This window comes from Sander lucioperca, chromosome 22, assembly GCF_008315115.2.
Source record: "Sander lucioperca isolate FBNREF2018 chromosome 22, SLUC_FBN_1.2, whole genome shotgun sequence".
Lineage (NCBI taxonomy): Eukaryota > Metazoa > Chordata > Actinopteri > Perciformes > Percidae > Sander > Sander lucioperca.
Window position 1 is genome coordinate 18,832,069 of NC_050194.1, and position 12,657 is coordinate 18,844,725.

The 12,657-nt window shown below is 41.8% G+C and overlaps 2 protein-coding genes across 9 annotated transcripts in view; one reads left to right on the top strand and one right to left on the bottom strand.

Moving 5' to 3' along the window:
* The window catches only part of dock1 (dedicator of cytokinesis 1), a 195,633-nt gene that overhangs the window by 95,801 nt on the left and 87,175 nt on the right, over nt 1-12,657 (top strand). The window lies entirely within an intron of this gene.
* LOC116061082 (inhibitory synaptic factor 2A) overlaps nt 1-12,657 on the bottom strand; it is a 31,607-nt gene that overhangs the window by 11,386 nt on the left and 7,564 nt on the right. For both annotated transcript variants that reach the window (XR_004896303.1, XM_031314969.2), the window contains exons 2-3: nt 9,885-11,124; nt 1,342-1,413 (exon numbers count right to left, since the gene is read on the bottom strand). Coding sequence is in view for 1 of the 2 variants with exons in the window: in XM_031314969.2 (XP_031170829.2) it covers nt 1,342-1,413; nt 9,885-11,119 (1,307 nt within the window). In the remaining variant the exon portion in view is untranslated. The remainder of the gene's footprint in view (nt 1-1,341; nt 1,414-9,884; nt 11,125-12,657) is intronic.

The following is a 12,657-nucleotide window of genomic DNA, read 5'->3' on the forward strand; positions in this document are numbered from 1 at the left end:
ACCGTTCTTGTTGTCCACCCTGCGGCCATGCAGGGGTCCTGCTGCAATTTAAATACACCGCTTTGCGACAGGATGCTCAAACATCAGAGGGAACAGAGCTGTGCCTTGATCATTCATTTTTAGGAACCAATTGAAGTTTGGCCAGAGGCTTATCAGTTATTGAGAGCAGTAGATAGAAAAGTATTTAAATGGCTCTTCAGAGGTGAAATGCAGACTGAGTGGAACTGCAATGTCTACTAAAAACTGTTATATTGATCATTTCTCACCCTCCTACTCCTTCTCATCTTTTTTACCCTTCCTTTTCTTTTTGACAGTTAAAATCATACCTTTTCTAAGAACCAAACGGAGAAACAGCCAGACACATACACATATGCACATACAAGTTGTGTCATGTAATTCTAACTGGTAGCAAACTGGAAACTATGATCAGGTCACGTCAAATACAATACTTTGGTTTATGACCCAAATACCTGCAAAACTAATGACTTTTGATTTGATTGTTGTCAAACAGGCTAAATTATAAGATGTTGACCAGAGCCCAAAATGACCACCTGTCCTAAACTGAAAGAGATTTATTTAACAGCAAATCTTCACATCTGAGAAGCTGGAACCAGACATGTTTGTCACTTTTTTTGAATAAGCTAATGAAACAATTACTGATCAAAAGTGATGCCAATCAATTTTCTGCCGACCGACTAATCGCTAAATCAACTTCTTGTCTCCGAATCATTTCACACATATAAAGACATAGGCTATACATAGATAATGAAACCGAGGCAGCAAAGTATTTACACAGACATACACACACATACTGTACATTCATAGAGCGAGAACTATGTACTTTGGTAGACTAATGACTTTGGACTCACGTCTGTATTGGTTGTCAAATCAATTGAACTGAATTTGAAAGTACGCAGAAGCTCAGTTGGCAACAGCACACAGTGATGATATTTCATGATGCTTGGATGGTAATTAATTTCACCTTTCATGGCCCTGTGCTCACTCATTGTATAGTATGTGTCCTCTCTGCTTTTCAACCTTGTACCCTTTTATCACCCTTAATCTAGCCAACCCTACACCTGCTACACACCCTTCAGTGAATGAAGGGGTGTGAACAGACAACGGGGGAATCAGACAAAGATGTACAGATTGAGAGAGAGAGAGACAGTGGTGTGTAAATGTCATACATCTCCTCATGTGCTCACTAACAGCATCCACATTAGTCTTTCCCCTTCCCCTCCTTGTCTCCACCATCCCTTTTCTACCTGTTCACTTTCCCTCAAGGAGAAAGGACAGGGCACATTTGGATCATTGTGTCTTTGAAGAGGAATGGCCACTAACCTGTAAATAATGCATGCACTGTTCCGGCATGTGTCGCAGTTGGCCGTGTCCTGTCCGGTTCGATAGGAGAGTCTGCAGGGAAGATAAGAGTTGTGAATGAGTAATTACAGGACTTGTTAAGCTGCTCCCCAACACCTTCCTTTCTCATCTTGTTTGTCATCCCTCGTTAGCAGGACCCAAGTAAATGAGGGTGACGAGGAGTCACGCTACCCTCCTGAGTGGCCTGTGTCCGGCAGCCAGGGCAATAGGAGCAAAGTGTCGGCCATTAGCTGTGGTTGACTGATTGAGGTCAGATAAGGCAAAGTGGGACACAGGATGAGTTTGTGAGCTGCAGTTTTTAAACAAGGACTTGTCAGGATTGTTACATTACTTTACAGTTACATTACAAATGTGCTCATTAAATAATGCAAGATTAAATAATAAAACAATAATTGGCTGGGCTGCAACTAATGATTTTCATTATTTATTATTCACGTGATAGTTTTTTTTTTTTGTATATAAAATGTGAGACACAATTTCCCAGAGCCCAGTATGACATACTCTATCCTTCCTCTACCTTTTCTTAATATCAAGCCTATTTACTCATACTGGAGAAATCCCACCATTGATTAATCCACTCTGTACAAGATAATGTTGTAAAACACACAGTGAGAGTTATGTAAGTATGGATATTTTTTATAACCATTTATTTTCTGAAAAAAAAAAAATGCATATGAGATGGGTCCTCTAATCACATACAATTTGACAGTTTTGCTGAAGACAGCAGCCCTTTGGCTTTATACAGTCTTAATTTCATTGTAAAATTGATTAACCAAATTCACATTCAAACCTATCAATATCCTATTATATTATATCCTGTGTCCTTATACCGTTTTATTATGAGTTGCCTATGAGATAAAATATTGTCATGAACCAAGCTCCCATTATAGATTCCTGTTTCTCACGAGGCAGCTAAAGACCAGGTGACGGCCCTGAATGGAACTACTTGGTTACATGCTTCAAAGGCTCAATGGCTTTCTTATTGGATTAGCTTGTGGAAATGTGTGTATTGATTGACAGCAATAGTTTCCCCGTATAATTGATGGTACAGTACAATGGAAGTACTGTGCACTCACTTCAACAATGACATGAACAAGAAGGAAATCGTCTCCTGGTTGGTTTTTATGGTTATGATCTAAACTGCTGCATCAACAGAAACAGTCAGGCTTTTTCCTACTACTGTTATTTACTAGGGGTGGGAATCACAAGAAGCCCCACGATACGATATGTTCACGATATTAATGTCACAATACGATTTTATTGCGATTTTGAACATATTGCGATATCCTGTGATTTATTGCACTGCAATACCTTTTTTCCAACTTCAAATTATGTCCCCAAAGGAAAACTTTTTTTGTCAACATCGGTTTTATCTAAAAGATACATTTCTCTTTTTGTTCATCTCACTCAACTGCACAACTCACTCAACTGCACAATTTACTAATGACTGAAGTATTACATTGGTCGATGGGTATGAAGTCTGTGGAACTGACTTCGAAAAGCACACTCTATGTCGAAAGGTCAAGTTGTTTTGGTTTTATTTGTCCAGGTTTTGAGATATCAATTTAGGAGATTTATGCCTATACCCTATTATAATGGATGTCAATGGAATTTAATTTGAGGTGCTCACAGTAGTAAAAAACTGCAGCAACACATCGTTCAGAAAACAATGTCCTTGTTACGCTAGACAATCTGCAGACCTCAGTGTGTCAACTGAAAATAAAAACTGTTCACAGTGAGGTCTGTGGATTGTCCACAGTAATGAGGATACTGTTTCTGAAGGGAGAAGTTGCTGTTGAAATTGAGTTTTCAATTATTTTAGCACCACAAATAAAATTCCATTTACCTGCATTGTATTGGGGTCAAGGCAGAAATCATTATAACATTTATTTTTTTGTCATGAAAGAATAAATGTTTGAGAGTCAAGGTTTCTCGAATGAATGTCGCTAAAGCCACTGGATTCCTCTTCTTATTGAGGTTAATGTACTTACTTTCACATTTAGTTCTTGTGTGTAACGGACATTTTTCAGTTCTCTCTAAGGGACTCTTGTCCTGCTGCCCATAAGGTGCGGCACCAATAACAATTAAACTGCTATCATAAATTTTCTCTCCTTATCTACTCATTTCTGTGCTATATGCTCTGACAGGTTTATGAGAGGTGTTGATATCAACATTGTTATTTAAGGCTGATGCCGAATGAGGTAATGGGGAGAGTCTAAGAAGAGGATGAGTGCAGTAATGCAGGGAAGTTTGCAGCTTGGATTAATTGTAATTTAGGGGCTTGCCATTGGAGAGGGGGGAACAGTGCAGCGCAGTGGGAAAGTTCAAGGCCGTCTTCACTTTCCACTCGGGCAAGGTGAGCCACTTATAAGCAGCCGATGGGGTACGCAGGCAACTGGGTCAAATCCTTTGAACAACTCAGCCTTATGCTCTCTATCTCTTGCCCTCATGCTGTCTAGATCTCTTTCTCCCTTCATCTCTTGTCCATCCCCATCCTTCTCTCACACTGAGTTGATAAGTGAAAATAAGAGAGCAGATCTTATTTCGGCAAGCCTTCCCGTGGAGAGCGAAGCCAAAAGTGCCAATAAAAGTATATTTATCCAACCTACCCCCTTTGTGCTACTAGGTGAACTCTCCCAAAGGTCACTGAGTGGGTGGGAGTCCAAAGGCATAACAACATGCACGCATACACAGTGTTAATAGACAGACTAGCAACAAGTGCCCATGAGCGTGATTAATTGGGTCTGGCCTGCCAACACTGGCTGATGAGGCAGCACATTTATTCCTGGGCTTTGTGCTCATGGATGCAACCAATGATGTGCTGCATCACACCATTCACACTGGATTGTATGCCCTGGGCAGGGCTGAACCTGAGGGATATATGTGAGTGTGTGCTTGCATGCATGATGTATGGTGACATAAGGCTGCTCATACAATCTATAAAGTTCTAATAATACAGTAACCAAGGGAGATGTAGCTTCACCTTTCCTTGTTGCTCTTACTTTCGTTCACATGCTTGCTTTCTAGCGGTTTATCCCTATAACCGTCTCGGGGTCTGGAAGTCCTGTTCATTTTCTGCATTGACGATGTTAAGTGACTCATCAGTACAAAATAACAGTGGAAGGTCCACAAAAGTAATGTTAGAAAACATCCAGATCATTGGACAAAAGTAAAATGTACAAGCCTAAACACGACCAATCACAGAGCCTAAAATTCACATTCATCAGTTTAAATTAGTTGTACTGTATACTGTTGGTGGTTTGTTCTCAGTTGCAATGAGATAGCAGTCTGAATTTGCAATAGTTTAGATTTGCGCCCCTGACAGATTTCTACACCATTTAAACTTGACTGAGGTTTCTTGGTTCTGTGTTGAGGAACATTGAAGATATCATTAAAAAAATCCTTTAAAATGGGAATTTAAAGGTCCCATGGCATGAAAATGTCACTTTATGAGGTTTTTTAACATTAATATGAGTTCCCCCAGCCTGCCTATGGTTCCCCAGGGGCTAGAAATGGCGATAGGTGTAAACCGAGCCCTGGGTATCCTGCTCTGCCTTTAAGAAAATGAAAGCTCAGATGGGCCGATCTGGAATCTCCTCCTTATGAGGTCATAAGGAGCAAGTTTACCTCCCCTTTCTCTGCTTTGCCCACCCAGAGAATTTGGCCCACCCATGAGAGAGAGACATCATGGCTTTTAAACGGGCAAAGTGGCAGTTGGTCAAGGCCACCCCCCCTCTCTCTCCTGCTCAATAGCTACAGACACAGAAATGGCACATACTAAGGAAAGCTCATTGTGGGACTGGCTCTAGTGGCTGTAATTCTGCACCAAGGCTGAATTTCAGAAAAGAGACTTCAGATACAGTATTAGGGGACCACTAAGGACTATATAAAAGCATCCAAAGAGCACCATGTCATGGGACCTTTTAAGGTGATAAAGATCACTTCACAGACCAGTATGGAGCTAAAAGAGTCTCAATAAAGATAAATGCACACACTACATTCACATATGCACACACAGGATTCATACATGCACACACATGATTCATAAATACACACAGGATACACAAATGCACACAAAATTCACAAATACACACACAAAATTTAAAAAGCACAGAAGATTCACAAATGCATACAAAATTTAGAAATGCACACAAAATTCATAAATGCACATAAGATTCAGAAATGCACAGGACAAGATTCAGAAATGTATTTCTGATGCACACACAAATATATCTTGATTTACAAACTGCTTGTGGTCTGTGAACTTCACTGCACACAAATGCCTTTTTTTAAACAGGATTTTGAATGATCTGCAACTAATCAGATATCTCCCTTGTTTTAGCCAATCACAAGAACGCACCCCACGTGGGGGATTGTTTACTTATAAGCCAATCACATGAATGCGTTCACACAGCGCTATATGAATGTGGTGCCAAGGGGGTAAGCTTCGCTTCAGAGCTCGAATCTCCTATGGCGCCATTTTGATGCTACAAAGCGATCACCCGACATTAGCATTCCATTGACTGCCATTCATTTTGTCTATGTGTGGTGCGGGCGTGGGCTAGCGCGGTGGAGTCATGGAAGTATTAAGACAACAATTTGTTTGTTGTCGTAGCAACCGGTAGCAACATGCGCATTCATGAGCTTCTCTCTCTTGTCTCTTACAAGTGGCGAACTCATGAACTTGCCGTTTTCATTGTCTAAAATATTCACTAACGTTAAACATTGTGTTTTCGTTGTTCCCTATCGTTTACATGCTTAGCTAAATAAATGATAGATGTATTTAGCTAGACAACCAAGGAGATTTAATAATTATGCTGTACTACTAGCTAGCTAGCTAGCTAGCTAGCTAGCTAGCTAGCTAGCTACTAACTAGCGCTAGCTGTTAGCCTGCAGTTTCGTGAACGAAGCTCATCCATGGCTTCAGCTCTCATCCACGTTACAGGCTTTACAACATACAGCCCTCGGATGTATCATAAGAGAGAACCAAGGCAATGTAATCACTATGTCTGTAGTAACGTTATGTAGGCATATAGCTACCCCTGATGTTAGCAACTAGCTAGCTAGCCGATAGCCCTCCAGTTTGGGAAACGCTAATGACGTTACATCCACGTAGCTAACAGGCTTTACAGCATAGCTACACACATCCCTCGGATGTATCATAACTTATAACTTAACTTAATATCTTATAACTTAAGATAATACCATGGACGTATTAATAGAACACATGGTGAATTACAACCATTAGCTATATCCATTATTACAGCTAGCTACATGAGCTCGGGAGAACAGTCATGTGAGCGGGCGGGCGCAGTCCCGCGGCTCTGCTCGCGTCCACTATGCGCGTTCATCATGCCAAATTTAATAATTCTGGATTCGCTTCTAGTGAATGTTAAAAATGTTAAAAACATGACGTTTTAAACAAGGACCCTTTCAGTGTTCGGGCTGTTGAGTTGATATACCCAGAAACAAATGATCCGCTGAAATATAGACGTTTCTTTCGCCATGCAAAGTCTATGTGAAAAGTCTTTCTGGGCCATGGGGTGCAGTACCACCGACTTCTCTTAATACATCCATGACTCCACCATGCTAGCCCGCACCCGCACCACATTCATATAGCGCTGTGTGAACGCGTTCATGTGATTGGCTTATAAGTTAACAATCCCCCACGTGGGGGATATCTGATTGGTTGCAGATCATTCCCTGTTTAAAAAAAGGCATTTGTGTGTTAAGCCAAGTCAGGGCAGTCTCAAAATTCACACACAAATGCAGTGAAGTTCACAGACCGCAAGCAGTTTGTAAATCAAGATATTTGTGTGTGCATCAGAAATACATTTCTGAATCTTGTCCTGTGCATTTCTGAATCTTGTGTGCCTTTATGAATTTTGTGTGCATTTCTGAATTTTGTATGCATTTGTGAATCTTCTGTGCTTTTTAAATTTTGTGTATTTGTGAATTTTGTGCGCATTTGTGTATCCTGTGTGTGTATTTATGAATCATGTGTGTGCATGTATGAATCCTGTGCGTGCATATGTGAATGTAGTGTGTGCATTTATCTTTATTGAGACTCTTTTAGCTCCATAGGACCAGTGCTTCCTCCAACTTTTCAACTGTTCTCTTTCTCAGTCTTTTTCTATTTTATACTCTTGTTGTCTTTCTCCTGATGTCACACAGTAAGCATAATTACGAAGGCCCAATCAATTTAGATCAATGACAGATTCCACTCCTTTTGCAGAGTGCGAAAGCTTTTTTTTTTTTATTTCTTTTTTTCTTTTCTGCATGTGTGTGCATTTTGTGGAGGGGGATTGTACTTTTTATTCTCAGCACATTAGCAATTGAATTTCAATTTGTGCCTGAGCAGCATGTCATGAACACATGCGTAATGATGAATGCACACAGCGTTGCTTTTCCTTCCATGAAAAATGAATGTCATATAACATAAGCAGTTATATATCAGATGTAATTGCACTCACGGTTCACCTATAGCCTTTCGGCACTCCTATTTGTTGTGTCAGTGACATTTATGTAAGGGGAGCATGAAGCTAATGCAGTGTGACTAAAGCAGCATTAGTAGTTTAGCTTGACTCGATAAAAAAAAAATAGAAATGCTGTATGTAGAGAAAGACTGTGCTTGTATAGAAAGTAGAGGTTCAGTTGGGCTCAGATGGATTACAAGAGGCTTATATTGCTCACTGACTTTAACTAAATGTAGGCTTTTGAAATCAACCTATGGAAAGACAATGTGATTGTTTCTTCATGAATGTGACCAGACACAAAAAAATGAAGTCTCTTCTCTCCCACCTGCCACTTTAGACACATCTGATAAGCCAGATGTGTTTGACAACAGAGAAGATAGCTCCCTATGCTGCACCACATGTCTGCTTACTTTTTCCCAACACACTTTTATGAGTTTGGTGATAAGGAGATTAAGGTTGCAAGATTGATGGAGGATAATTGCTTTTTTAGATGGTGTAAACTAACACTGTTGTAAGATCTGTTCCTTGCTCAAACCCTGTTGAATAGGAGTTTCACATTGTTGTTCAGTCAAGTTGCTATTGAGAGTTGCTTTTATACACTTTAAGCATTTGTGGTTGTGTGGCTATACATTTGACAGATGTGTCTGTGTGGTTAATTCTCACAGGGTTTGGACTCCAGGTTGGTATGATGTTGATTATAAGGATTTTCTCACTCCATACCTCTCCACAGTGCTGGTCAAAACAGATAGGTATCTGAGTGCCGAGCCCCAGCAATTCACTCAACAAATTGGCCATTTTGTTTGCTTCATCCCTTTGGATAGACAATCCTCTATTTCAGCAGGCTTGATGCTATCTGCAGCCTTTTTGTTTATACTCAGTATCTGTTGGACAGTAAATGGCTTTTTCACAGGCCATGGCTTTTTCAGTGGCCTTAACTAGATAAACATGGCATGCAGCTGGATAAGGCCAATTGTTAAATTTCTACTTTTGGCTTAAACAATATAAGTACTTGTTATGCCATCGTTTGATAGCCTCCTTAGAGCTATATAATTTTTTTCAGCATCATGATAATTAAATTCCCATAGTCATTCAAAATTTGAAATGTTCAGTATTCTTATATTCTGTAGTTTCTAAAGGAAACTACAGGCTGATGCAAGTTGCATTACTGCTAATACTAATCTCGCAGTTTTTTTATTTTTCTGTGGCTGAATCAGTTTCATTCAAAAATAGTGAGACACGTCTGCTAATTCCAAGCCTTGGGTTGAATGTAGTTTGAAGGCCACATTCATTGTGGCAGTGTTTCATACAAAGGTCATCAGACCATCTGGGCCAAATTGGGTGAGATGAATCGTCTATAAATATGTTCCGCAGCAGCTCCATCATATCTGGAAGAAGATATCACAAAAGGACCCTCTGCTGTAGTAGCACTGCAGGGCACATCCAGGTGAAAGCCAAAGCATCCCAGCTACATGCAACTGTGATCTTAACACTTTGGGTTTATCAGCCCCAGCTCTGCTGAACAGCTGTCACACATAAAAGCTTGTCCCTAAGATCTAGAAATAATGTGACACATCAAGAGGGTACTTTTCCTGCTCATGCTGAATCATGAATGTGCTCTGTGTCTCTAATGTTTTCTTGGCTTTGCCCTGTGAACACCAGACCCTTTTCTCAAATATGATTCATAGATATATAACGTATGTTTTTTGCCAACTTAAGCTTGTCACTAGTGTGACGTAGGGAGGCACCAATCCAATTCACCGGATCAGTAAGAGCCCTGATACTGACCTTTTTAAGCAGATTGGGTACCAGCCATTAGGTGACCAATCCACAGTTTAATAATCAATGTTGTTAGAGAATTCAGTGTTTCCGCTATTGTTTAGTCACGGTGGGCTGCCAATTATTTTTTTAGTGCTACAGCAATCTCTGGCCTCATGATTCTTTACGTATTTTGGAATCGGTATTGGCAGGGAAAAAGATGAATCCATTTATATCTAATGTAAAGCACAGGCTATAAGTGAGATGTCTTACCCTTCTCTGTGGGCCTCCCCCTTCTCCAGTTCCTGGATGACCCCCAGCAGCACCTTGATGGTCTCTTGGCTGGAGCTGATGAGATTTTCCATGGCCTGGAGCTGTGCTTTAACATCTCCGTCCTGATTCATAGGCACTATTTGCTTGCAGGCCTCCTGTTTTTGGTCAGGCGGTACCCCACCAGCCTCACCGCCTCTGCTTGGGGTCAGAGGCTCCTCCATGCCCCGTAGAGGCCGGGCAGATAACTGTCCAGTGTGGCACTGTGCCTGCGTTGTACAGCCTCTGCTGGAACGGGGTAGCGTCTCACTCTGCAGCCCGTTGAGCTGCAGGGCTTTCTTCCGCTTGCTCCGCACAGACGGACTGTCCAGGCACTCCACCTGTGTAAGGGAGTTCCAGGAGATGGGGCCCGTAACCTTGGAGGCCCTGTCCGGCGGGGTTCGGGACGAGCCCTCCTCCAGATTGAGTAGCTGCCTCTTGGCCGAGCGGTCTGTATCAGGCTCCCTGTGTTGTAATCCTGTCCTGGCTTTGGATGGGACACTGCAGAGCTGGTACTCTGCCTGTGCTCCAGCTCCGCTTCCTCTTTGTGTGTCTGCAAGGCAGTCTGTGTCTGCAGAGCAACTGAGCAGCAGAGCGTCAGAGCACAGGCCATCAGGTGCACTGTGCTGCTCCACTGTGGCAATGCACTCATTAGTATGGAGCAGAGCCCTGGTCCTACGGACTCCACTCCCCCTGCAGGCTCCCTCCTCCTCCTCCTCCTCATCTAAACCCTGCTCAGCAGCCTTGGCCTGCTTCACTTCCATGACAAAACCGTTATTCTGACCTTTATAAGTTTCCACGGCCGCCACGTGTTTAAAGGTGTGGCCTTTCTTGCGCTCAAATGGAAAGGTCTGATAGCGTTTCTTCAGGTCAGGGGAAGTCTGCACACCTGTGCTCCTTGTGACATTTGGGATGGCTCTGCGGGCAGGGACGGTCATGTACTTGCGGTACGCTACTTTGTATGAGATCGGCTTGCCACCTTTCCGCGCTGCCTGCAACTCCGCCTCCCTTTGCTCGTTCTGTGCCTCACAGATATCCTTGAAACGCACTTGCAGGGCCTTGTTTCTCTTCCTCACCTGTCGACTGGCTTCCAGGGAATACTTCACCTCCAGTGCCAGTGAGGTGGAGGGCAAGGGCGCTGCCTCCGAGTCAGACTCTGAGTTGGTGAGCATGCATTTGCCACTCTCCTTGCTCACCATGTTTCCTGAGAGGCTTGGAGAAAGATGCTGTTAATCATTGGTAATGACTGGCTTAGACAAAGACCCTTGCCTGACTATTACATCCCACTTGACAGAACACACCCGCTCTCTAAGCATAGGAGGAGAGGGGAGGAACCGTGCATTCATGAATATTATCAAAAAGTGCTTTTATCTGACACTTGTCATCATGCATGTCAAAAAGCATAGCTTATATGAATTTAAAAGAGCAGATTTTTCATATATTTGAAGTTACTTCCTCTTGATAACAGGAATAATTTAGTTTGACTTTGAATATAATTTCTACATTTGACACTGAAGGCGTAGTGATGTCATGCAAATCTAAAGTTCCATATGCATGTACAATATATTTACCCTTTAAAAGAAAATGTTCATTCCTTTTTATTGCCAGGTGGCTATGGTCTTTTATGCAATCCTTCCGTGTTTAATTACTGAAAAAGGCAAGCGTTATGATTTAAGCATGACCTATAAATAATCTTAACAGATTTCCATGGTGCATTTAATCTTCTTCTCTGTGAAACCAATAACTCAAATTTCAGCACAATTTTCATTCGTATAATCATTGCCAGTTAAAGCAGTCTTGACTACCAGTTCCTCCTTCTCTCCTACTTTGTAACTTTAAGAGTGTTTGTGTCTGAAGTTAGTGTGAGAGCTATCAGACACTGCACTTACAATCATATACACTTAGTAGCAATATACTGTTAACTATTCTGAAGACTGTGCCTGAGGTCTGCAGTTTATTTTCATGGTTCATTAGGTTTTTCCAAGATAATTCACCGTCTGACCTTTCCCTCTCACAGTTAATAATACATTTAAAACAGGATGTTGGGCCTACTTGGTGGCACATTTTCACTCTTCTAGGATATGTGAATATGGCATGTTTTCTATTTTCTAAATGAACAGAGACAAGAGAATATGCTGAAAAAATGGGGACGATATCTAGCCTGGGAAAACCCTGACGAACTTCTGGCAAATTTGAGATTTGCTCTGCAAGTCAGTCTGGCCAAGAGCCCATTCAAGCCAATTTCCAATTTTTCCAAATCGAGGCACCAATCACAACCGTTGAGGCGGGCTTTACACGATGACGATAGCGCAGCGACGGCAAGCAGCTTTTTGTTTACATTCAACATGACAGCTGCCAAAGCGCAGAAACCTGTTGATGCTGCTGTCGCTGCTACGTCACCCAGATCGTTGGTCTGATTGGTTGAAGGACTATCCAATGCGCCCAGAGGCATTTGAGCGGCGTCCGTTGGTGACACCCCTTTGGAAATGAGCTGCTAATGAACCTTGCCCAGTCCCCAGAAGACATTAGGAAATATATTCTGCCAACAGTAACAAGGCTATTAGAGCACAGGCACATCTGCACCACAGTACAGGAATTAGTTATACATGTTTTATTTTACTGTGATGCATGTGTAATACCTAGCATCATACAGTGTGTGAAAAGTGGACAAAAATACAACATATTAACAAGTTTCAGCCCCAGTGGAGCCAGTTTCAGCAATTGTTGTTATGCACAC